Here is a 27,359-nt window from a genome sequence, read left to right as displayed (position 1 = left end):
TTTAAAGCCGAGAATACTTATCGAATTAATCACATGTATGATGTGACCAGTGTTTTACATTCTTGAATCCACTTGCGCACTATTGATTTTTCTGGAATGTATGGTGATGCATGTTTCATATTGCTATTTGCATTGATGGCTTCTGCATCCACAGTCATGTAGGACATGGTGAAATAAGCCTTGCATTACAAGTGAAGCCAGCATATGCCTCACAGAGTGACATCTATCCCAGCACGCCTCGCACTCACGAAAATGGCTGATTGTCGCATTCACGCTTATTCACGTGCAGTAGTACTCGTGTGAAGCAGGTTCTTTAATGAAGGCCTCTGTTTGGTATGTGCAGGTGCAGGTGATCCAGCAGTCGCTACCCAACCACTACCTGCCACAGCTGTACTCGACCCAGCAGCAGATGCTTTTGCCGGGCAACCTCGCCATCCAGCAGCACAGCATGGGGGCCCTGCAGGGCCTGAACTTGCAGCTGCAGAGCAAGGCCCACATGGACCACACGAAGCAGGGTGGGGCAGGGGGACCGCACGGGACGACCACGATCATCCCAGCCGTGTCCATCGCAAGTGTGAACCCAGGAGGCAAGGTGTGTATCAAGGTGCATTTTCTGGAGCTGTATTTGTAGAGAATTGTCCGCAGCATTTTACATTCGAGTTATGTATGTCAGATGTTTTATTGTGTATTCAAGACTTTTTTTTTTTACCGTGTTGATCACCGCATCATAATGTAGGGGACAGAGCCATGTCTTGTGGAGTATCTTTCCCAGTCTCTTTATTTTTTTCTTTGGCTTGGCCATTGATTGAAACAACCTTCTCATTGATATGGTAGGTAATAATGATAGCGCTCTCTTTTGTGAGATCTAGCTACCATTATACTATAACCACAAACTCTTGCATTTTGGATTATTCTTGTGGCACAGTAGCTGATACCGTATAACCATAATGTTTCTTAGATTGTATTTATTGCACTGTGTTGTTTGTCATGCATTTACTACCACTCCTTTCTGCAGTTCCTCTGGCCCTGAGGGTACGACAAATAAAGATAGTTATGCACATTTTTATGCTCTCCCAATTTGAGCCTGTGGAGATAGCGAGACGACACTTTCGTCTTTATTACTAGTTGGTTAATGATTGCCGTTGCATACAGCCTAAATTTACAGAAATGATAAAGAAAGAGGACAAACTATCGTATTGCGTCTTCTTTGTCCTGTCTGTAAATGTCCTGGCTGCACAGTACAGTGAAATAGTGAGCTGCTGCAAAATCATTAGGATGACAACAAATGACCATTAATGGAATCAAGTATTTCCATTCAGTATCGTTAATCTCAAACTGCTACTGTGCTCACCTCCACGAGCTGAAACACAGCATTCCTCTGCGAAATGTTCATGAAAGTGCAATTGTCATCAAGGCCTGCCGGTTTGTAATCGGAGGTAATCTTGCATAAAGTATGTTAAACAGAGGAGACACGCATTCCTGCCTACAGCTGTTCTGTTCAGCCTTAAGTGCTCCTTTGTGCGGCCCTCCAGAATTTTTCTTCTAAAGCTACGTGTGTTAATTTGTGACTTGTGTGCATTACTGCCTTTGTCTGCTTTTATGTGTGTGCGTGTTCAGGGATTCTTGACAATTTTTGTGCTAGGATTGTTGAAACTGCGAGAAGAGTGACTCATTGAAGAAGGCTGAATGGTGAGAGCAAACATCAGCAAAAATAAGTAAATGTAATTTGTACATGTGAAAGGCTCCGAGGACAAAGCTGTTTGAGATGGTCTGCTACTTCATGTGTTTGTGTGTTACTTGTATGTATAAACGTGTGCATTGGAGCGAGAAAAATGCTGAGACTAAAGAAAAGTAAGTTGAGCTGCATTACTATATTACCATTCTACAATGCTAAAAAGCCCTTCTGACCATGAGACAGGCTTGCTAACCCAGAAAGAATGCAAAAACGAGATTTGTGGTGATGCCACCTTGAAGTTCCTGCACCCACTCGCCATGACGTCATTGATTTTAACGAGGGGCATAGTTAATTTTTCATTGATGGAAGTTGACTACATTGTGTCCTAATGTAACCAAAGAATGAACGTAAAGTTGTACTGAGCCACAAAGGGCCCACATATGAAAGAATATGTGAAAATTCTTTACGTCAAACTGATGTACCGGCGCAGAGGTTTCAGTGGGAAATTCAGAAAATGGAATGTTGATTTTCATTTTTTCTTCTAATAGCAAACCTGTTGCCTTGAAACTAGGAAAATAGTGTTTTGAAAAATACTTTAGAAGTCTAAACTGACTTAGTACTTTAGTGTGAAGTTTGCCTAGCTGATGGCCCAGAATACTGGTACCGGTGCTTGGTAAAAAGTTAATATGTATCTACACAGGGATCATGCAAATGGCACAAATATTTACAGATGCACACATACACTCAAACTGTTCATAAAGTCTCATTAAGGCCTGTAGTACATGTATGCTAAAGCTTTTGCATTTCTGGCTCTTCTTTTTTGATTTCCAGGGAGTGACCATCAGCAGCGCACCAACGCTGGTGACCACCAACTGCCACATGATGAGTGCTGCTGGCAAACCCTGCCTTCCTACCGGTCAGATGATCCACAAGGGCACCACGGTCATGGGCCACGGTGGCTATCAACTGCCATCTACCAGTACAAGCCAGCAGACGCTGGTCATCAACCCTCTGGGACTCATCTCGAGCCAGAGCATCCTCCCAGCTGCCAATCAGGCCAAGCAGATGGATGCTAACAAGGCCAAGCCTTTCGTAAGTTGCTTCGGAATCCACGAGCATCCGGTTTCAATGTGGCAACATCAGCAACAGGTTCGACAAGACTTGTTTCGTTTTGTGCTGCCAATTTTGTCTGCATACATGCAGGGCTTAAAGTCAGGGAAGGCTCAGGAGAGCTGGGTTCTCTCACCAAAAATTTCGGGAAGTCCTGGCCTCTCCTTGCCTGGCAATTAGCAATACATACATCATACATATCTGCATATGTATGCACACACAGACATGCGTCATGCATACAAGCAGCCCATATTTACATGGGAGCCCCTCCTCGAACAAAGGGAGACTTTAAGACTTTAAGCACTGCATGCGTGTTTTACCTGTAAGTGTATAGTGGCACACTGTCACCGTGGTCTGTCACAGAGCGCTGTCTTCTTTTTGCTCACCTACATACATTATTGATTACCTTTTACTTTGTTCATGAAGAAACTCATCAGTTCAATCATTGCGTAATTCAGAGCAGTCATGAATGTCCCCCTGAGGCTTAATTTAGTCGACCAGTTTACAGCACTGTAAGCCTGACCTGATCATTATTGTGCAAATGGAGTGCTTCCTGAGGGACTCACCTTTAAAATCAAACATCGAAATGTCGCAGATTTCCGCACCATGGGGTTGACTTTCTTTTTGTTCGTGTATTACTTGTAACTGAGAGCATTGCAAACACATCGTAAACAGAAAATGCACGTGATGTAACAGGTAGCACTACAGAACAGTTGATAGTTACATATGTTTTGCATGTAGCGAATGAAGATGCGTACTTCACTATAGAATACTGAGTAAGTGCCCGTGGTTCATAAGTACCCACCCTTCTATCGCTGACATGGCAAGTGCCCCACACCATTATTTGAAGTTATTAATGACGCACCAAGCTGAGGTGCCCCTGTCACAAATAACTTTGCCCTTTGTTTTATATGTAAGAATTTATCATCTCGAAAATTCCAAGAGGACTAGTTCAATGATGTCATTGAGGAAGAGAAATACTAAGGAGCTAAAGTAACTTAAGTCTTCTTGATACTGTTTTTTAGAAGCGATTTCACCTAACAATCATAAGGGAGTTTTAGAGATAACATACCCAAAGTTCTATGCCCCGCTTGCATTCTTTAGTATGCCATTTCGCTTTGTTTTGTACTCCAGGCAGTTTGTGCCCCCTAACTTTGGGTGCGTAAAACCTAAGACTTTATTACTGCAAGCTAAGTGCCTATGGAATTTATTTCTCAGACCAGATAGACACCCACTTTCTCTCCTGTAATCTGGTCTTGCATTTCTGCAATGTGGCCAGACAAGCACACATCCCTGTCCTCCTTACCAGTGACCCTATCACTTCTGGGTGAACGCTTGCTCTCTGTGTTGTGTAACGGGTGTCCTTGGCATGCTGATTTTTTTGCTTCCATCCCAATTGACACTGCTCCTCACAAGGGCTGTCTGTTGTGTTATGCCTGTCTCCCCTTTTGGTTGGCCCTGCTGTACATATTCCTATTGTGTTTGTTCCTCTTCTTTCCCCATGCATCCAGATGGTAAAGCATGCTTCCTTGATGTCCCAGAAGGTACACACCCCTACCTCTTATGCTCAGGTCAGCCCTTAGTGACACTTTTGTTTTTGTTACCGTTATTATATGTTTACAGTTGGACCTTGTTATAATGAAGACAGATATAAGGAAATATTGTATATTGCGAAGTAAATCAAAAATTTGGTTGGCCTTGTTTTGTCTTGTGAGTGCTGTACAGTAAAACCTCTTTCATTTGACCCTCATTAACTCAGAAAATCGGATAATTCGAACTTGTCCTCTGATCTTGACAGCCTGTGTGCATTATTTAATGCAATAAAGGTCTCGTTAGTTCTGACATATTTGGCCGCATATCGATTAATTTGGACAACTCTCGGTGCTTGGCTAGCACGGAGTACCGCAAATGTGCATAACAAAAGAGCAAGAATGGTGCTAGCGTCCATCCAAAACAAAGTGGAAAAGTCTGCATTGCAATAGAAAGGAAATTGTATGTGAATGACGGCAACACCACATTGCTTCGTGCCTATTTGTGCCTTTAAAGCCTTTGTTCTTGTGCTTACTGCAGCACATGACACCGCGTTGGCTGTGCGCCTTCGTAACTGCGTAGTGGCTATTCATGAATGCGTCAATAGCCCCGCAGCTTTGTCCACAGTAGTTGCGGCAAACGGCAGCTTCATTATGAATTCGGGTGCACGTCGGCCGCATGTCTTCAGAACTGCAAGATTGCCATCCATGATCGCGTTGATAGCGGTCGTGTTTTCTTCTGCAGCAGTTGCGGCAAAGAGTTGTTTCTTTTAGAGTGCAGCTCTCAGGCGGCCGTTTCTACGCTGAGCTTCGGAGGGCCTCGGCGTCGTGCCTCGGCTTAACTGAGCGAACGAGCAAAGCGAAGGGTGAAAGTGAACACCCAGCACAGAGGCAGATGAAAGATGGCAAGAGCGAAGAGAGCGCTGTTGAGGCTCAAGGTGGCATTTGGGCCAGGAATCCATGAAGCCCATCGACGAATACGTCTGGTAGTAGGAGTGAAGGAAAAAGAGTTTATTTTACATTAAGTTCCACAGTTCCACTAAAGGAAGCCCACTCCATGCAGGAGCATGTTAGCACGAGGGGGAAAGCGGAGGAGGAGAGTGCAGTGGTAGCATGAGGAGGAAAGCAGAGGAAGCAACCATGAACTTGCAATAGATGGCGCTCACGTCTGCGTCAGCAGCCGGTTTTGTTTCGTATTTCACAGGCTTTTTTTAAATCCCGAAAAAAAAATCGCCACACAGCACGTATGTTGCCACAAAAAACCAGATCTATCATTTCTGAATCCCCTCTACTATGCAACGAAATGCACTTGGCCCTAAAGTCGGCGTACAGCGACACCTCCTTTTTACTGTCTACCGGCCACAGAAAGTCATCTTCAGTTCTATTTAATGCATTAGAAATGGCACACTTCTGCAGCCTATTCCGCGCACTATGGACCCAACTTGCGATGTCTCCGAGCGTCGCTTTCTTCAGGTGGGGACCTGTTGGATGGCATTGTAGCTAGCTACCGTGCATTGAGCTTTTTCTTTTTAATTTGTAAGAATCAGTTTCATTTTTGATTTTGAGTAGAAGTAGTTATGTTTGCAACATGCATGAAAATTTGAATGCACCTTCTATTTAAATAAGTGCACGTTAGAATCGTGCAAATACAGTATATTGGGAAATGAAAACGCGCATAGAGCTGCGCTCAAATTTTGTATTGGGGAGTATTGTATTCGTCGGTGAAATTTTTCTCTCGGTGCAAATCTGTTGAGGATGAAGAGCACTGGCTACATCACTGGTGACCAGCCCACTGGTGAAAAAATAATCAGGATGTGTGCGCAGTAGTGAAAAGTGTGCCTTAGATGAAGGCATGCGTCACGGCTGCTCTGCGAAGGAAGTTACGAGGCCTTCACCGCTGTGAGAGCCAATAAATCATGAGATGATTAGTACTGCAGATTCCACACTGCTATTGTGTGAAATAGAAACAAGGTTTGCTCATTCATTCAGTACATAATAGTGTGTTGGCGTAGTAATCATTCATTTAGTGTTTTCTTGATACCCTCGATAATTCCACATTTGGTTAATTGGGACATTCTTTTGGTCCCGCAAAGTCCGAATTAATGAGGTTTTACTGTATAATGAAACCGAAAATACCAGATCTGAGACGGTATCACTTAGAGCTAAGCGAATATTTGTATGCTCAAAATATGTATTCTGCTAAACATCAACTGCTCAGCAAGAGCAACTCAAAGCTGCATATTCTGCACTCACATGCATGTTTTCGCCAACGGTTTCACCTAGCTGATAACATGGTACTGGCATGTTCACTTGCCAACTGGCAAGTGAACATGCCAGTACCATGTTATCACTGGTCACATGGTTGCATTTTGAAGGTGCAAAACAGACGTTTGTAATTTAGCATTTTTCAGGTGCCCCACATTGGCGTGGCATGCCACCAGCGGGCTATCAAAATCTACAGGAGGCCCTTTACTGGCCCATAGGAGGCGCCATACTTTCATTTATGCTGCATAGATTATCGCAATTTTCTTTGCCAATATCGGCTTGCACCTTGATCACTATATTTTTATTGTGAACGTTCGCTTTTTGCCTTTATAACAAATATTGCATGTAAAAGGTATTTTGTGTTCAATGTGACTTCATTGTAACAAGGTTCAACCACATTTATTTTGCCATCCCATTTTGCTTCTTCTCCCATGTGTTCCCTGTTACCTTACAGTTATCCCTGATGCTTGTGTGATACTTGTATGCTTTGCAGCTCTGGCATTAAGTTTGTTACATTTAGTTGAATGAAAATGCAGAAATGTAAGTTGTTTAGGGGAAATTGTTTTGATTGTCGTGTTCTGTTGCTTAGCAAAAAAGTTCAAAAGAAAAACCAATAGCATATTAGATTACTCAACATATTTTTGCTAAAGTGTATTGGCAATACTATATGTGTATTTGTCCCATAGGCGTGGCGGTTGTATATGTGCATTGGTCCTATAAGTGTATTGCTTCAATCAGCCTATTAGTCCTGTATGCATATTGGTCTGATCTGCTATTGGCTTGCTAGACTAAAGGCTGCATCATAAGGAGACCACGCATGCTAGCATGATACAAACATTTACTCCACGGTTAAGCTTAAGGTTCTTTATTTGCACTTTGCAGGACAGTACTTAACTAAAATATGTGCAAAAATAGCCACAAATGAAGAACTTAAGCAGGCATAGAAAGTTCAAAATTACACTGGACTGTGGCAGAATTAAGCGAGCAACTGCTGATACAGGCTTAGAACAGCCTTGGAAGTTCGGATATGTTCAGAGAGACAGCAAGAAATAAACAAAAAGCATACAGCTCCTTTGAACCACAGGAATTATCAGTAACGCACTTGGTAGTATCGCTCCTTATATCAGAGCACCGTGTCTATTTTCATAAAAGTCATGTCAGGTCACGTCAACATATCGCCTATCACAACATGTGCTATATATCGACATTGCGGGCGGACTTTTGTAGTACGTAACAGATGAGGCAGTGAGCAGGTTCAAGGAAGATATGATGGTCAGTAGGCATGCATTTCGTGCTTTTGCGGGTAACATCGTAGCAAAAGTCATGCCGGCTCTACTTCGAGTTTGGTGTGGCTGACTGTTCTTGTTGTATTCACCTTAGGTTGCCAAAATGGTGCTTCTGTGTGGTTATGGACTGCATACAACAATTGCAAATTGACGACACAAATTCCAGCAGACACTGGGAAAACCCAGGAAGAACCTCAAATGATTGAGGAGCCAAAGGTTGCCACTGCCAGCGCCTGTTGATCGTGCGCTAATTTTCATAGCGATGGTGTATCGACGGACACACAGTCAGGCACAGTTTTGCAGCCTAGTTGCACTTACACACCGATTAGCATGATTTGGCATAGCAGAGTCGTTATTGGAATGCCAGCAACACAACTGCGTATATGTGGGCTTCACTGGCCCAGTGAAGTGGTGGGGACTGCCGACAAATCAAGTTGACCTTAAACAAAACTGCTACAGTCTCAGTGCTCAAGTTCCGTAATTTACCAACACCGTTCTATTGTATGCTTTTCCGTGTGGTACAGTGAAGTATCTTGGGGAATTGGGCTGCTAGGTAAATCTTCAGCTCCATAATATTTATGTTTACAGTCCCCATCGGTCCAACGGGAAACAAATAGACAACACGTAGCTCATTGGACCTTCTTGATACCAATAAGAGCCTCTCGTTCTTAGAAGTGACAAATAGCTGTCACCTATTGGTACCAATGCAATCTCTATTTGTCCTATAGGCAACAAATATATGTTACCTATTGGACCCTATTGGTACCAATAGAATCCAAAGGAAACCCATAGAGTTCCAATAAGTTACATATAGAAACCATAAGACTGCTCTGTTGGACCAATAGAAAATTCTATTGGCATTTTCAGATGAGTTATTTTCTTACTGGTTTAGTAATTGCATAACCGTGGTTTAGTGCACATTTGATGGTTTCAGAGTGGTATCAATATCATTAATCTCTAAGCTAACTGACTTTTTGTAACTTTGGTTAACCTAGAATAGCTAAAAGGTTTTCCAAGCGAAACGTCCAGTCTTTCTCTTATCTGCCAGCATTTGTTGTGGATCTTTATTATTGGTAGAGGAGTGCTGGCATGACATTTCCTTCTTTCTTTTTTTTTTCAGAAAATGAAGGCCTTAGCCCTCCAAACCTTTGAAAATATACTCACATGTACGAGATTGCCCTGATAATTAACTGTAATGCTTGGTTCTGCAGACCTGTTTCAGTTTTGGTACCTAGGAATGGATGCATTGTGACCTAACGCCATTGTGACCGCTATGGTTGCTACAGATGAACACAGCCAGAAAAAACTTATGCAGCATTCCTGTTTATTCTTTTATGAGAAAGATCATCATACCTAACTTCACTGCTACAGTACGTGAAGAAAATCTTTTGTGTCACGATCACGCAGTAATGTCACTGACGCTAGGTCCAGCATTTCAGAACCAACTTTAAGGCCAAATTAAAGTACCCTATAAGCGTTTCCCAACTTTAATACTTTTAGGTGTCATCCTTTTACATGTTTGAAGCATTTGTACAGTTTCCACATCTCTGAAAAAATGTGTCAGTACACCTATATTAGCGAATGCAAAAGTGTCTTATTATTATTTTGTGTGTTAATAATTTGTAGTCGCATTGTATCTTTGCTTAGATCGTAATGTCGCCTCCACTTACAGGTGATGAGTCAGCAGACACCACTGCAGCCAAAGTCACCGCTAATGGCCAACACAATAAATGCCCAGGGATCAGGCCAGATGACCACTGCTCAAGTGATCAACACCAACCAGTTCAAGCAGCTTTCCCAGAACAACCCTCAGATCATCTCCAGCCAACAGCCCACTGTCATCAGCCAGGCACAGCTTCTAGGTTGGTGTGAACTCGGGGCCAGAGTTCAGAGAACACTCTACCATATACGTTTGCACAAAAATGTGAACACCGTGTCAAGTGCCGTGAGGACAGTAGAGAGTAAAAAGAGCTGATGAATAATAGTAAATTTAACAAGCTGAGTCAGTTATATCAAAATTTTCAGCACCGTTGTTTGGGGTGTGGATAATCTCTGGGGCACTTCTTACCAGCTGCTGTAAGAACTACTCCCTGTGATGAATCGCAAGGTGCAAGCTCTGCTCATGCCTGGAATTCCCAGGTGACACAGCTGGCCTGGCCCTGCAGGAGGAAGATTAAGCCTTAGCTGCCTGTGGCCTCGGTTTTCTTAAGGGCTACAGGCTGAGCCCGAGATCGCAGGTCCCCACAAATTTATACAGTGATTTTTTTACGTTTCTGTGTCTTCTGTAACTATTGGAGTGCAAATACAAATTTTTGAGACCTACTTGAGTACAAATTGAATGATGCCAAAAGTAAATTGATCCGAGGAGCAAATCGAATAGGACAATTAATTATATGAATGTTTTGAATATTCATCGCTCCCCTACTACTGGTAACTCCTGACACATACAGTGTCTGCAGGATGAAGTCTTCTCCCAGTTATCTCCAGTCATCCTTGCAATATGCTGGTTGACTCCACTCAGTGCCTGCAAATTTTTTAGCGTTATCACTTCTATGTTGTCCTCAACTGAGTTTCCCTTTTCTAGTAACCAATTCTGTTTTTCTATTTGACCACTGCTAACCTTATCCTTGTACATGACTTGCCCAATCAAATTTTCCCTCTTATTTTGAACTAGAACGTCAGTTACCCGTCTTAGCTGTGTCATCCACACTGCCGTCTTTCTATCTCTTCATGTTGTACTAGTTGTTCTTGTTCTACTGCACATCACGTGGTCTTAACCAAGCAGTCTAAGGGAACCCGGACTATGAGAAAAAACTCTTCAGATGAATAATAATAATAATTAAAAAAAAGCTCTTCTCCAGACGTGTCCGACTTTGCATAATCAAAAACCGAATTCCATTGAAGCAGAGTTCACTGGGATGATGAGGCTGGGGTGCCCTGCGCATTCCTTGTTACAGTCAAACCCACTTATAGCGATACCGTGTTTAACAATATATTGGTTATAACAATGAAAAGCTTTTGCACTGTCAACTTTGTATGTTTTCTATGGAGAAATAACCCGCTTATTACAATGTCCCACCCCGACTGCCACCGCGCACTTCTCTCCATGAGAGATGCACGCCAGCCATGAGAGATGCACGCGCATCTCTGCCATTGCCCTTCCACCCCTCCGAACACAAATGGGCTGTGCCCATAGCTCTGCACCGTGCCACCCTCCGACACACAAATGGACTGCCCCAACTGGGCTGGCAATGCTGCTGGTGCTGCTCCCAGATTGCGTGCTGGGCCCTCATTCTGCGCAGTTATGCTAGCATGAATTAAGTTGCACATGCTTGTCTTTGTTTGTTGCATTGAAGTTGTTCCTGGCCACGTAGTTTCTCAGCCTCGTTTGACTCGCCGCCGAAACGGAACATGGCTGATCCGCCCGCTGATCATTGGCAGTGAACGACGTTGCCTGTGAAAAGATTTGGAAAGTTCTCCTAATCGATGAGGTGATCGTCACGAACATGCTTGCATCGGATAGGAACAGTGACGGCCACGATGGCAGCACTGACACGGTAGGGCAGGCTGCCACAACGCTGTCCCCACGGGAGGTCCTGTAGATGATTCAGTCCCTTACGGGCTCTTTTTCGCGAGGGGACCTTCCGCTTCACTACATGGAGCACATGGATGCCTTGGAGAAGGATGTCGGCAAGCTTCGTGTAAAGCAAGCAAGGCTGAGGGGCATGCGGTTTTCTTATGCAAGCAAGTGGGAAGCACGTGGCGAGATGCTTGTGGCGATCTCATCCCAGCGTTTCTTCTGGATTCCTCAAGCTGAGATACTGCCGTGGCAACTTTCTCGCATCTTTTAAAAGGTGCCTCTTTGGGCCACCAAAGCAATGCCTCGGTGGAGCGCGTATGCCACTTGCTGCCCATGATCCCTGTTTGCAGCTGTTATAGTAGTGCCATTCTTGAACGCCGCCAGCCGCAGCTTGTTAACAATGCGCGATTGCAGCGTGCAGAAAGCAGAGTTAAACAATTAAGCGAGTCAACACAATGAGAAGCCGGACGGAGGAAGGTGGTGGGTAGGAGAACTGGCCTCCCCACCATTATAGTTTTCTCAGAACAGCCCTGCCATCCCCCATTATAATTACTTTTCTTTTTTTCATGCGATCCAGTTATAACAATTATTGGTTACAACCACGGAATTTTCGTGGCACTTGAATGTTGTTATAAGTGGGTTCGACTGTATATCCTAGCAACATTCTTCTATTAAAAAAGGCATTTGCTGCTCAAGTTTCTGACTCCAGCAGTTCTATTGAAACTAAGTTTCACTCTCATGTTCAGGGGACAGAATTTTCATCAACACACATTTTTCTACTGCTTCTACTTGCACCAGAAGCTATCCTGTAAATCGGGTTGGATCACATTTGGCAGGGATTCCCAAGTGGAAAAGCTTTGCTGCATTGTGAACCTTGTGTGTGTGTCCTCTGGTGTGTAGGCTCGCTGCAAGCTCTCAACGCCACGTTCCCGCATGGCATCACGTGGGCTCAGCCAGGGCAGCTGCAGAGCCCGACCCTGCTCACCCAGAACCCCATCTACATCCGGAGCCAGCAGTCGGACGTCTTCCTGCAGCCTGGACCCCAGCAGGCCCTTCATGCCCTGCCTGTGGCTACTGCTCAACCCACCGTAGCTCAGGCACAGCCCCAGGCCCAACCCCAGGCCCCCCAGCAGCCCACTGTGGCACTGGCAGCCGCCCCTCCCACGCAGCAGCCGCAACCGATCCAGCAGCAGCCATCCAAGCCCAAGCAGGTATGGATGCCGTTTTCCTGCAATAGCAGCCATGCATAGAGATGTTTAGTCATTACCAGTTGCGAAAGTCTGTTATAAAAACCTGCCTCGGTGGCTGTTTGTTTGTTTGTTTGTTTGTTTGTTTGTTTGTTCAGTATTCTCAGTTTCCTGTTTCCAAGAAACTAAAAGGCATTCACCACACTCGACTAGGTCCCCAATCTCATGCATTCTGTACATGGAAGGGCAGCAACAAACGGCACATCTGCAGAACATTTTTAGCCTATACATTATACATGATAAACTCAGAATTAATTTCATTCCATAGAGTCATTGGTGCTTTGCCGCTGAACATAATGTTATGAATTTAATCCTTCACCGTGATGGCCGCACTCTGATTGTACTGGAATCCGCATCAAAATTTACACTTGTCAAAATTGATCCAGAGACCTCCACTATGGAATTTTTAATAGCCTGTGTGTTGGTTTTGGTCATTTAACCCCATAATTTGATTTTGATTCTCAACCATGGGAGCCACACAATGAGGAGGAAAGAATGCAAAAATACCCTTGTATAGAGCAATGGATGCACATTAAAGAAAACTCCAGGGGGTCAGAAATGTTGAACCATCCATTATGTTGTCCTTCATTGTGCATCTGTTGCTTCGGAACACTATCCCAATCAGTCACTCAGTATGTCTCCAAAATTTGACTTGCCATAATTTTAATACCAGTTGTGATTGGGGTGAGTTTCACAAAATGAGCAGATGTGTGACCTTCTGTTTTAGTCCCGAAGATATTTATACTAATCATGCAAATATCTGGTTTGCACTTTCTGGAAACTAGTGTGGGCCACAATGCATAGTTAGAAACTTGCTATCTATTTACCCCAATTAAGGTAGGTTGCCACTAAAAAGGCATGCTAACTCGGTACTTGTGTTAGGACTGTGAAGATCTTATCTTCATTTAGAAGTGCTGAATTGCTTACTTGTCATTGCTAGATTAGAAAGCATGCAGAATCTTTGAAGAACAGAACACAGTGAACTGATGAAGTAAATAACAACAGTCTGTCTTCTTTTTGATGGTGCCATCTTGCAATGGGTCATTGCAATTCATTGTTTTTCCTTCCATATACTCAGGTTCGTCCAGCCAGCTCAGTTGCTACTCAGACTGCCACCTCAACTTCTGTCACCGTCAACTCTCATGTCCTCCCGGCACGAACACAGGTGTGTATACATGGATTGTCATTACAGCATATGCATAAATGTTAGAAAAACCATGGTGAGATACTGTGCCAGCTTTCTAATCATCATCAGTCATTTGTAGCCTTTGTCAGTCTGTCATTTCTAGTCAGTCCATGTTATACAGGGTGTGGCTATTGAAATGACCTATTTCATCATGTGGCCTCTTTCATTTGGCAGCCATTATACATCCCCTTGTACTATCATGAAAAATTACAGTAATATACACATTACCATATTTTCATGAATATAAGCCACACCTTTATTTCAGTAAAAGTTGGTCTGAAAATTGCCTGCGTGTTACCATCAGATGCAAAACCTAATCTGCGTTTTCAATGTTGGCAACAGCCTACCGTCAGAGCCATCAGGCGCACCGTTATTTCCATCACGAGATGGTGGCAGAGCATGTTTTCCCGAAGGTTGCTATCGGTTCATTTTGTGCTCAACTATGATCACTTTCAGTGCTATAGCTTGTGCAAGATGTCGCACGGCTTGGCACCGGATGCATTGGCACATATGGCCACTAGCATTTCTGCAGCTATGGCATGCTCTCTATCTGCGCAGACTAAGTTTGATACAGAGTGATGTAAAATATTGTGAGAGTGATAGTACCATATTTACGTGATTGTAAGCCGACTCGAATGTAAGTCGACCCTCCCATGTCGCTTGTGACAGAAAAAAAAAAAAAGAAAGGAAGAACATACCTGCAGGCGCATTCCATAACGAAAATTTATTAGTAGCTGGCATGGTCACTGGACTACTACTCCTCACTAATGCTGCCATCGTCATTGTTGCTACCGTCCCAAAGCACGTCGCCGTCCAGCGAAATTCCGCATTTGCATACATACACAAGTCCCCGCCGAAAGCACCCAACCACACAGAGCCATCAGGGAGCCTCTTTTGACATGTCCGGTTGGTGTAAGTTCGCGGTCTTCTGCCGCCAGCCACTCGTACTCACGGCGGAGCAGGTCCTTAGAAGGCGAAGATCCAGGCTTGTCTCATGACCATGTCGCACGTTACTGGCAGGGACCGATCACGCATTTCGGCGACGTACGCCACAAGCTTGGCCTTCAGCTCCGGAAAGCGTCCCGACTTCAGCCCGCGGAAAACTCTTCGCTTGCTGTCACAGGTGAAAATTGGCTTCGCTGCTGTTGCCACTCTCGCACCACTCATTAAGAAACATCGAACTTGCAGCCCGCTGCGCAGTTATTTGTTTCTTCAGCGTAAAGGATGGCAGCCCTCGTCAATGCCACTGTGAACGAGCGCCGAATGTTTAGTGGACTCGGAGCACTCATGACGACTGAGGAAGTATCGAAGTAGCACGTGGCCGACAGTCAAATCGAACGCATGAATCTAAAGAGTTACAGGGAAACTCCTATAAGCCGCGAGTGGTGTCTACTCTTCCATGAACTATTGATACTCCCTGCAAGCGCTGCCGTTCTGGGGGTGCCGCCACAAATGGAACAGCGGCACTTCCATGAACTATCGACACCCCCACATGAGTGCTGTGTGGGCTGTAAAACTCTCAAAAATGTTGAGAAACCCTTCCAAAAAGCGAACAAACGCGCGGGATAGTGGAAAGCTACGGGTGGGGCTGCAGAGCAAAGATAAAATTGGAACTACATTGTAGCTCCCCTGATATCCCGGTGGCCTCGCTTTTTTTTTCGATGCCAGGTTTTGGTTTCGAATGTAAGTCGACTCCCCCACTTCAGATTTTCAAATTTTAAAAAAGAGGTTGACTTACAGTCGTGTAAATATGGTAGTATCTCTAAAAGTTATTGCTTGAAAATACTGCCTTGTGTGCTTGATATCTGGCCAGTGAAGTGCAAATGGTGATGGCAATTCACCGCTTTCTATGAGGATAGCTATAGGGGCTTGTTGATACGGCATATGTTATTTTGTTGTGGAGTAAGTTGAACAATAAGGACAACAGAAAGGCACATTTGATACACACAACACTAAAAAGCTAATTGAATACGAAATGAAACTTTCTGAATAGCGCTGTGTGTTTCAAATGTGCCTTTCTGTTGTCTTTGTTGTTCGGCTTGCGCTACAACAACATAAGATATCGAATCCCGGCCACGGCGGCCGCATTTCGATGGGGGCGAAATGCGAAAACACCCGTGTACTTAGATTTAGGTGCACGTTAAAGAACCCCAGGTGGTCGAAATTTCCGGAGTCCTCCACTACGGCGTGCCTCATAATCAGAAAGTGGTTTTGGCACGTAAAACCCCATAATTTAATTTAATTTAACATAATTTAATTTAATTTATCACTACTTTCATTATGGAAGCTCACTTTAATAAAGTTTCCCTTCTGTGAAAGTAAATTCTGCCCATGTTGAGTTTTATTGCAAACGTAGGGAGCATATTATACACATGATTTTTAAAAAATATAGATTGGGGAAATATTACATGTTGGAGCATGTTTACATTCAGCTACACTTTTATTTTCTTACATTAAGCCCATGAAAATTGGGTGCACATTAAGATTCAGGTGCTTGTTAGAATTGTTTAAATATGGCAACTGTTCACAAAGTGACACTGTCTTCACAAAAAACCAGCTGCAAAACATAAGTGCACTTGGAATGTTCCTGCTATGAAGCACTCTACTGTCCACCAACCACAATTGCCGAGTGGCTATGGCATTCTGTTGCTAAGTACAAGTCGCATGTTTGAGTCCTGGCCAGGGTAGCCAATCGGAACTGCCTCTGGTTAACCTCCATGCCTTTCTATGCATCCTTTTCTCTCTCGAGTCCTGGCTGTGGAAGCCACATTTAAATGGCGGCAAAATGCAAAAAGCAGTAGAAATTTAGCTGTAAATGCAAGATAAATGCGTTGGGGCATTACCTCACGCCTCTTTGAGGTCCCAGATCCATGATTTAGACCGCGTTCACCACACTGCAATGTGTTCAGGAACTTGACACGCTTCCTGTCTCTTCAATGGGCGAAGTGCAATTGGTGGTGGTCCAGAGCAGACCATCGTTAGTTGCACTAGACACGCGCACGCACGCACGCACGCACGCGCACACACACACACACACACACACACACACACACAGAGAGAGAGAGAGAGAGACAGATTTTCCACTTTAATCCTCTTAATGCTAACACATTAAAGTGTCTGTGTAGTTGGATTTAAGTGTGTCAAAGAAGCCCAGCAGGTCAGAATTAATCGAGAGCCTTCCGCTATAATTTCTCATATAGTCCCACTGTTGCTTTGTAATTTTGAACCCAACAAATTAATTGATGAATCAACCAGTCTATGACGTTGTTTAGCACGCAGGCTGGTCTCGCAGTTGGTATCACTGTGCCATCGTAACTATGGCAGTTATAATCAGTGCAGCTTGTCAGATATGCTAGCACCACAGGTTGACGTGGAAAATTTCATTTCATTTCCCTCCCACAGGCCAATGTAAGTGCAAAGTTTTTGTTGCAAGAAATCTTTTTCTGAAATTACTGATTGCTAGAAGTGTCATGCAGATTTTGGTAATTCAGTGTTCCTTGCTTAATTTACTGTTCCTTGTTTAACTAACTTGCTAGCCCAAGGTGTGTTGCACATCCCCACACTGATGTTTATTATTGGCATCTTAATATTGCTGGAAATGTGTGAATGTTTTAGCTTGTGGTAAGTTCGTTTAACTCCTTTTCTTTTTTGCTCCCCTAACAGGCCAAGCCGAGGATCAGGGCGCAGACAAACCGCACTTCCCCAGGTCCTGGGCAGCAGCAGAACATGATCCACACTCAGACGGCAAACACACAGACACAGACGTTTGCTGTGCCATCTCCACAACAGCAGACGACTGCGCAGCAGCAGCAGCAGCAGCAGCAGCACCATCATCATCAACATCAGCAGAACCTTCAGCACCCGCACACTCACCCTCACCAGCATACTGCTCAGTTTCAGCAGCAGATCCACCAACAGATACACCAGCATCAGCAGCAACAAAAAGGTACGCGGGCTCTTGTGAATGGCCAAGCTTGGCACATGCTTCAGGGCATTTGTGTTAGGGCAGTGAGCCGGGTGAGGTGGCATTACAGGCTTGATGGCTTACATACTGTGGAATTGCATCCTGTTCTGCGTTGTTCACCTGTCTCGCACTACGCTTGTGAATGACAAGCCTATAGATTTTACATTCCTTGAAGCACCCCTCGCCAGGTTTGAGTGGTGCTCACAGACAAGCGCAGCGCATATATCATGCAGCGGCAATCATGTCTGCAAATTGTCTAATGGCTGCGTAGTGCCAAAACAGATAAAATTTCAAACAGAAGCCTGAGTGCCCTTTTTCTCAAGGGAGCCTGGCTTCCAGCCTGGGAGTCAGTCACATGCAAAGTGCCTCTACTTAAAACTCACTACCTGCAACGCCACCGATGATGGTACATGACCTTGGTGAATTGTCTAATGCAAAACATGGAATACCACCGCTCGAAGTGCACCGTGTAACAGAAAAGAAAGAAGAAAGAAGGAGGGCTCATGATGTGGTACCTTGGCAATGGTACCAGAGAAGGCATGGAATGAATTTCACTTGTGGAATTTAGTCAAGGCAAAGGGGGAGAGTATCCACATTGGCAGTGAAGCTTGCCTCCTGTCAGCAGGGCAATGCAACATTTCAAATTTTCCTATCTTGTCTAATAATGAACCAATCTGAAAAATTCTTGCAACAATATGATCCTTAGACGGCACTGTACCACTTCAGTGCATAACCAAAATTTTCTGTGGGACGTAGTGAAAGTAAGCTCTGCTGAAAGGCAGCACTCTGGGAGCATTTGCCAGCAGCTCTAGCGAGGCTAGATCTGCATGCAGTCAACAACAATATCCAGCTTTAATTCTTGCAAGATAACTTCATCAAGCTAGCAACAGCAAAATAATCTGTTGTAGCCCTTAAGGAGACCTTGACCAGTGGAAAAATTCATCTCCTGCACTTCCTCTTTCATGGTGACATTATCATCCTAGGCCAACTTCTTGTTCATGTTGCTATGGTCATGATACCTATTGTAGAATTGGTCTGTCCTTAGCCATTAGAAACCTTCCATGAGCGTTTGGGCACAGAACTGTCATGGCTAAAAGCGTAAATTTACAGCATGATTCGGGGCAAAGGGAAACCTAAAGGGTGAGGGACCTAATTGTTATGGCAGGCCCTGATGCTGTCGTGCACATCTATGAGAGCTTGTGAATGGTAGAGAGAGTCAAAAATAAAAGTGAGGTTATTTGGTCATGTGCCTGCTCATTTAGACGCTTACTTGTTGACTATCCATAGTCCAAGCCTCTTTGGTGTCATTTAAAGCCAAACTGCAATGAAAGTTTTATTTGGATAAATTGGTGATAAATAAACAGTACTTATGTACTACTGAAGTAATCTTGGCAAAGTTGAAGGACTGGTAATTGTCTAATTTTCTTATTAACAGCTCTTAAATAGCAGTACCTTTTAATGTGTAGGTTTGTCACATTTGTCAGAGTTTAATTTGGTGGTTTGGAGGAGGGGGTGGGTGAGGTGAGGTAGCACTAAGTGAAGCTGATTCAGTTGGCTGATTCAAATTACAGTCGTAGCTTCCACACCAGTGTCACATTAGTGTGAAATAGGGTGTTGGCTATGTGCATCAGAACTCATCGCTCAGCTTATTTAAGCATTCTTCTCTATGATTTCACCTAGGAGCTGATTACAATACATATTGGCCTTGGAACTGGCAACAAACACAGTTTCTCGTGTTTGCAGCCGATGCAGCCAATCAGACAACAGTTGCCCAGCAGCAGCAAGCACAGCAACAGCAAGCACAGCAGCAACAAGCCCAACAGCAACAAGCCCAACAGCAGCAAGCCCAACAGCAGCAAGCCCAACAGCAGCAGGCGCAGCAGCAGGCACAGCAGCAGGCACAGCAGCAGGCGCAGCAGCAAGCGCAGCAGCAGGCACAGCAGCAGGCACAGCAGCAGGCACAGCAGCAAGCACAGCAGCAGGCACAGCAGCAAGCGCAGCAGCAGGCACAGCAGCAAGCACAGCAGCAGGCGCAGCAGCAACAGCAACAGGCACAACAAGTGCAAGTGCAGGTGCAACAAGTGCAGCAGCAGCAGGTGCAACTTGCACAACATCCAACCCAGCAGCAACAACAGCAGCAGCTCCATCACCATCACCACCACCATCACCAGCACACTCCTATTCAGCCACGTATTCTTCCCGAGATGAAGAGCACATCCACTCAAAGCACAGTGAAGACATCAGGCATGGTGAACATTGAGCCAAAGCCAGCCAACATGCAGCCCAACCTGTCCCAGAGTCACCAGCAGCAGTCACAGGCTCAGAACACAAACATGGCGAACCACGGAACACCTGGCCACGCCGCCACTGCCAATACTCCTGTCCCGAGCGGAGCTCCCTCTCACTCCACGCAAAGCCACCCTAATGCCAGTCACAGCACGCCCAGCCACTCAATCACAGGTCACTCGACTCTGGGCCGTGCAGCAACGCCCACCAGTCATGCAGCATCGCCAAGCCACCCAACAAGCAATGTTACAGTGACACCCAACCATTCTCCTTCCATCCACGTCAGTCTTCCTAGCTCGACAGCGCACGGAATCACCAGCCATTCTGGTCCGTGCCACACAGCTGCCGGTCATATGACTTCCACCCACGTGTCCGTGACGCCTACATCGGTGACGCACACGTCAAGTACCTCACATTCGACCATGGTCCATGCGCCGGTGGGAGGTCACATTGCTGCTGCTCACATGCCGGGACCTCACATGACCAACCACCACTTGACTGGCAATGCTGTGTCTGGAGGTCTCAGTGTTAGCAGCCACGTCGCCGTTGCACCTCAGCAGAAGGCAACTGTTGGTGTGCCGTCTCCTCCAGTGGCAGCACCACCACCGACAACTGTCAAGGGGTCAGCCGAAGATAAAGTTGAGGTAAATTGTTTCTCACTTCTGGTGCACTGGGCTTCACTTTACTATAGTGGCCAAACAGCTATAGGTAGGATTCTTCAAGCAAAATAGTTATGCGGGTAAGTCTCAGTAGCATGTAGGTTAGCATATATGTAAAAGCATATCCCTAACATTAGGAGATTCAAAGATGGCAGTGTGGAATTAGTGATTAAATGCATGTTGAAGATCTCTAGGTGAGAATGGGAGGATTGGGCAGGTCACATGATGAGCAGAAGAGAGAACCGTTGGTCTAACAAAGTAAAGGTGAGTGCCAAGGGAAGGGAGGTGTAGTTGAAGGTTATTGGATGTTGCAGGATGGAAGTTGCAGGACATTGAATGGAACCATGAGAACAGGGAGTTTGCTAACATTGAGTGGTTTGAATTGGCGCAGGACAGGACAATAGTAATCTAACATTTCTGGAATGGGCCGTTGTCCTGCAGCAGACTTGAAATAGGTTGCTGCTGAGAATACTGCATTTACTTCATTCTGACACGCATTTTTTCAGAAAAATATGAAAAGAAGGAAAAATTACACGTGCATTGATTCTAGTGTGAAAGCACTGCAATGGTGGTGACAAGCTATTCTCATCAATATAAGAAATTTCCTTGTTCCAGTCCAGATGTAACAGCAGCTGTGGGAGAGCTGCAGTAACTTGGTGCCAACTCCATAAGTTTCTGAGGCTTTTATGGTCTGCAAGGCGTTTAAGAAATGCTGTATCTTAAATGCCCTAGATGTCACTAAAGATTGGATGCTTTGACACCAATGATGAATGATATCTGGTCCACTGTAGATTGTATGCAATCTTCTTTAACTGAGAACCAACTATTGGACCCACTTTTACCATAAAGAACTGGGGAGTGAACATTCCAGAGTAGTATAGCATTTCTAACTTCTTGAGGCACGAAAATCGAGGTGCGTGCTACAGTAGAGGGCCTTGCATTTTTCACTTCTGTCCGTAAAAATCAGGTGCGCATTAGAATTGAGTAAGTACAGTAATTGCCATCTGTTGCGGTAATAGACCTGAGTTACAGTGATACATTCCATTGGGTTGCAGGTTTCGGCTCCCCCAGAAGCAGCCATGCCGTATGACAAGCAAGGCGGCGAGTCTGGCCAGAAGCCTGAAGCCATGACCAATGGCGGTGCGGTGACGCCTCAGATGACCATGTTGACGGCATCAGAGCCTGTTCGCCAAATCTCCCAAAAACCGGTGGTCAAGCCTAATGTCTTAACACATGTCATAGAAGGGTACATCATTCAAGAGGGACCTGAGCCATTTCCGGTGAGAACTCATCCACGTGTTCTTCTTTTTTTAAAATTCTTGTATGCAGGTAAATGTAATGATTGTGAGACGTGCGTATTCGGAAATGGTTAGTAGCTGTGCCACTGCTACTGTTCATTTGGCTGCTGTATAAATTCAGATTTTAGGACCTTCATTTTAATTAAGGACCTTGATAAGGCTGGAGAAATTATTCTTCGCGAAGTGTCTTTGGCAGATGAACCGTTTCTAGCGTTTTCCAATTTCCAGTGGTGGTGACAGATGTGATTCTCTTCACAGCATTACCGCAGGAGCCTTTCTTGTAGTAATGGTCTGTAGTAATACATCTGCTTAATAAAAGCAAGGAATGTGCTCAATGTGTGTATTGTTTTACATTACGTCTTTTTGTTAATGATGCTTGCAAGACCATATGGTACAAAGTGTTTTAACTTTAGCTGTCTGAAACAGCTCAACTAGACTCTTAAGCTTCATATCTTTGGATTATTCTGGAGCTGTGCAGCCACATGTGAGCATGTCGAGTCAGCATCATGTGACAATGATGTTGCTGTCATAGTTGAAATGTGTTCAATAGGGCTATACCCGCTTTTTGATACTGAATGGCACCATTCTGTGGATGCAATGGAATTACATTCGTGGCTGCTGCTTTACATTGCAGTGTTTGCGCTTTCAAAGAATTCAGTGAGTGTTCATTAACCAATTTTGTTGTTGTATGGTGCGAGAAATTTCTACATATTCTTGCGGCATTTCCTACACACAGGTCAGCCGCTCATCCCTTGTTGCTGAAACTGAATCGCCTAAGCCCTCTGTGGAGACGAATGGAAAAGCAGGGAATGATGAAATTCAGCACATTGCTCAAGGTATGCCTATTTGACTTTCTGCACTCTTCAGATAATGCAAAGCAATGCTGCTGCTATCTAGTACGGGCTGCCTAGCACTATCTAGTATGGGCCATAGATTAATTTGTTTTCAGCATGCAGGGAGGGGAGAAGTCACACTCTGTTAGAAAGTATCTCTCACTTTCCTGATCCTGTATAACCTTCACTGATGGTTCCTTATAACCTGCTCACAATTTCAAACTGAGCTGTGCTTTCGGTATTTATTGCTCCTAAAGCAGTGCGCCTGATACTTCATTTGATTATATAGTGTAGTAGCATGCTCTCGCATACATGCCTTAATTAAAGAGGCCTGTGGAAGGCTTGATCATAACTCCTTTGCTCTAAAAGGAGATGGGGAAGTCCCTAGTGCCACTTGAAGCCTCTTCTGCCAAGTACCTCTCTTGCATTGCACTAGCAGCACTTTCTTTTCAAGCTTAACACAGCGCAGACTCCTAGTAGCGGTGGCTCTCTGCTTTCATTTTTTTTTTTGTCGGAATAGGGCGGTGTTCTGGAAGGACCACTTTCAATAATATACTTTCTTTTTTTCGATATTCTGCTACATTTCATAGATTGTTCAACTACCTCATAGGGAAGCATAACAGCGGCGATGGTTCTCTCAAATATTTCTTGCAAGAAGTGTGCGACACTGTTACATGAGTATAAGACTTCCTCACCAAAACTGCTTCATAAACTCTTTCAGCCTGAAAGGATAACACCGGCGCATAAAAAACACTTACAAATCCATGCAAGACAAGAGGTTAGGAGGAAGATGGATACGAAGTGATCAACATTGGCCAAACAGGAAGGCCTTAGTCTGGAACCAATGTTTTGACAAGGAAACTTGGCAAAGGGGACTTACCCTGACAAAGACAAGTGTTCTTGCCAAACATTAGCTCCACTGTGAGGTTTGCTTATTTAGCCATCGTTGATCACAGGCATGTGATACATCAAAGGCAGCTGGTGAAAAAGCTGTCTACCGGTGTGTGTGCACAATAAAACTCCATTCACGGAGTTTGTGAGCGTGCCGTGTCCACCCAAAAATTTGTTCATTCATGTTTAATTTCATCACTTAAGCCAGTTTCTCCTCAGTGAAAGCAATAGTACTGTATCCCCGAAAGTGGTTGTTCCATGGTACATGGCCTTCAGTTCTTGCTTGTCTCGCAAACTGCTTACTACAGCCTTTAGCACCTCGCCTCTTCTCACTTTCCCATCACCTGCTTTGCTTGCTTGTTCACATGCAAACTGGTGCATGTTCTCTCTCTCTCTCTTTCCTCCTCTCCCTCATTCCTCGGCGCTCCCTCCCCACTGGCCCGTGCAGTTCCTCCTTCAGAGGCTGAGCCTCCTCCTTCGAAGGTCATGGCTGCTGGGCCGGACCGGGTGGAATTGGCCAAGTGTGAGATGTGCGGCAAGCTAGGCACAAAGTCAAAGTTCAAAAAGTCCAAACGCTTTTGCTCGTCGTCATGTGTCAAGCGCTATAACTTGGCATGCTCTGAGCGGCTCGGCATATTTGCCTTCACCTCGGAGCCTGAAAATGAGGACGAGCTCCCAGGTGAGGCCACCACCCTCCCTCCGCACCAGCGGGCTTTGTGCACTGTGCTTTTGCATGATTGAAACTGAAGGGGTACTGGCTTAGGACTTAAGAATATGAGCAATATTTACTTCCCCTTTTGGTTAATTTAATGGACAGACTATCATCAGTATAATGCACTGAAACTCAATCTGCTAGTCTCATTACCTTACCCTGAGCTGTAATCAGCATTTGAATACTAAACTGATGATCCCCTTAAGTTTGTCTCGTACTTCCTGTGCTGTGGCAGTTTAGTGAGAACCAAAGTAATGAGTAGCTGCTAATGTACTTACTTTGATGCTGAAAGTGCTACAGCTGGCTAGCATGTTCTCATGTGAGCTTGTGTGGCGTGTTTTAAGTGCAGTGGCAGTAGATATCACTTTTCACAGAAATCTCGTAATGTTTATTGGATGCTGCAACTTTTTTTGATGTTCATGTCACTGCTACAATGGCATCCAGCAGGAAAAACGTTTTGTGTGAAATGCAGGCAACTTGAAGAAAAGAAAATGGGAAAAAATATGTGTTGAAGTTTCATTTCCCTTCTGTGGTGGTTCGAACCATCATTCCTGTACATAAACATATTGTCAAAGCCAAAGCTTGTCAGCCAGCTTCTGAATAAACTGTAGACTGGACAAGACATCCTACCTGGATACAATATTTTGGGTTCTGCATGGTTCTAGTTGAGTAGTCTTTGTCCTCAAAATGTCCAAACAAAGCCTGTGATACTGGGGCTGGTAGTTCTCCTTTGCACAAAATCGGGAAGGGGGAAGGGATTGGAGGGAAGCTGTTTGCTATTCCTGCCTGTAATACTGCATTCTCTTATACTTCTTCATGATGATTTAATTACTCACAATTTATAGGGAAGTTTATGACTTTTATTTTCATGGGTATTTGATTTGAGTCAATGTGAAGTTGAGGAGTTCCTGGTAGTTCGGAGCCACAAGTTGTCCAGTATGCTTGCAGCACAGCTGTGCCGCCAGGGGAGACAGAGCCCCATATTCTCAAATATTCCTAGACTCGAAGCCGTTCTTGCACTCCACCATGTTGAGCACAGCGCCACCTCTTGTCTGATCAAGATGCTACACTTCTCACGAATTGCCGTGGACGATTGTGAAGAGCAGGGACCACTTCCACCAAGGGGTGGCGCTGCTATCTACTTTCTTGAGTCGAGGTAGAGTGTCGAGTTCTAAAATGCAGGGGTAAAGCTCCGAGTCTCAACAGGCTTGACCGTGACAGAGTCAAGACTTCACCAAAACTCAGACAATCCCACAAAGTTCAGGACTGCTAGCAACCCTATTGATTGATGACCTTGTCAAAAATTAAGTGCAGTTGGATTCCTTGCTAAACTGATGACCTTATCTCGTTTAAGGCTGTTTTGCCTTCCCATGTAGTATCAGGTGGCCATATTATTTTTAAGCAGTAGGCTGAATGCTTCCCAATATTTTCTTCTTAAATAATACATTTTCTTTTAATGCAGGGAAAGTAACTAAGAAGAAGAAAATGGGAAGAAAGAACTGGCGAAAAGTTCAAGGAAATCACTTCAACGAATACTCATCTGAAAAATGGGTGAGTAATACTGATGTCCTTCTTTCCCTTGTCTCATCAGCATGGCTTTGTGGTATAGTTTCAAGTACATTTAATCAGTATATCTAGCTGGGATAGAGTATAACAATGACTAGTCTAGAAAGCAGTAGTAGCAGCAGCAGTATATGAAACTGAATAAGAGGAAGCTTTAGCTCGGCCTCAACTCTGACGCGGCCTATTCAAATACATGTAAAACACAAAAACATTTTTCTGAGATAACGCCTGGACCGATCTTCATGAAATTTGTTGTATTTGAGAGAGAAAGTTAAATTCTAGTGACTGTTGGAAGTGGGATTTCGATTTAGGGCCTTAATTTTGTTACAAGTATTTTCAACAATTCAAAAGTTTGAAAAAGATAAAAGCACAAAGTTTACATATTAATAGCTCTGCATCAAAAACAGATATTGCATTTCTGTAAACGGAATCCATTAGATCATTCAAAGCGGACAAATTTGATGTGTCGATATATATCTTACGTGAATTTGTTACGTTGTGTACAAGGGTTCTGCAGAAGCTGCATTTTTATATTACTAAATTTTTTATATTCATGTGTAACATATCAATTTTATTCGCTTTAGATGTATTATTGGATGCAATTAACAGAATTGTGATATACCGTAATTTTTCATTGCTGAGTTACAGGGTTGTAAACCTGATAGTATTGCTTTCTGAAAATTTGCGATAGTTGCCCATGTTTAATGAAATATTGACAGCCTAAACCAAAATTCAAAAGCAACAGACACTAGATTTTAAGTTTTTCATTTAAACGCAACAAACCTCGTCAAATTCAGCGCTGTGGTTGCCGAGAAAAACGAATTCTGCTTTTACATGTATTTAGATAGCAACACCTGAGCGAAAGCTTTGTTTCAGGCATGACTGTCTGTGACAGCCAAAAATAGGGGATTCGGGATAAAATGGTAATCTTTAGTGATCAAGCTGTATAGTAGTAACGGATGTCACAATTTGCACAATAATTGCCAATGTGATTATTAACAAATTTTACTAATTAACTTTCACCATATTAACTTCAGGAGCAAGTTATAGTTGTAAAGTTAATGACATGCTGTACTCAAACCATAGCTTTTGCTAGAAACCTTCTTCCCCACACCAGTTTCAAGAAATACTGACTCAAAGTGTGCCGTCATATGAATTGCTGTTTCAGTTGACAGTTCATGGCACTGAATTTTTACTCAGTGCATAAACATATTAACTAGAGCACCAATAAATTCTGCTGCAGATGCTGACTGTATTTTACAGCGGCAGCGTGTC

The 27,359-nt window shown here is 44.1% G+C and overlaps 1 protein-coding gene across 13 annotated transcripts in view; it reads left to right on the top strand.

The window, feature by feature from the left end:
* Positions 1–27,359, top strand: part of LOC126518504 (uncharacterized) — a 212,639-nt gene that overhangs the window by 180,962 nt on the left and 4,318 nt on the right. For 4 of the 13 annotated variants that reach the window (XM_072287101.1, XM_072287100.1, XM_050168293.3 and 1 more), the window contains 12 exons: positions 344–592; positions 2,507–2,824; positions 4,297–4,356; positions 9,538–9,727; positions 12,346–12,656; positions 13,771–13,857; positions 17,542–17,824; positions 19,586–20,772; positions 21,843–22,067; positions 22,822–22,921; positions 24,258–24,488; positions 25,984–26,072. In XM_072287101.1, coding sequence (XP_072143202.1) covers positions 344–592; positions 2,507–2,824; positions 4,297–4,356; positions 9,538–9,727; positions 12,346–12,656; positions 13,771–13,857; positions 17,542–17,824; positions 19,586–20,772; positions 21,843–22,067; positions 22,822–22,921; positions 24,258–24,488; positions 25,984–26,072 — 3,330 coding nt within the window. The remainder of the gene's footprint in view (positions 1–343; positions 593–2,506; positions 2,825–4,296; positions 4,357–9,537; positions 9,728–12,345; positions 12,657–13,770; positions 13,858–17,541; positions 17,825–19,585; positions 20,773–21,842; positions 22,068–22,821; positions 22,922–24,257; positions 24,489–25,983; positions 26,073–27,359) is intronic. The other 9 variants (XM_072287106.1, XM_072287103.1, XM_072287102.1 and 6 more) reach the window with 9 other exon arrangements.

The sequence above is a fragment of the Dermacentor andersoni genome, chromosome 3 (genome assembly GCF_023375885.2).
Source record: "Dermacentor andersoni chromosome 3, qqDerAnde1_hic_scaffold, whole genome shotgun sequence".
NCBI classification, from domain to species: domain Eukaryota; kingdom Metazoa; phylum Arthropoda; class Arachnida; order Ixodida; family Ixodidae; genus Dermacentor; species Dermacentor andersoni.
Note: the sequence above shows the minus strand (reverse complement) of the source record. Positions and strands in the feature narration are given on the sequence as shown.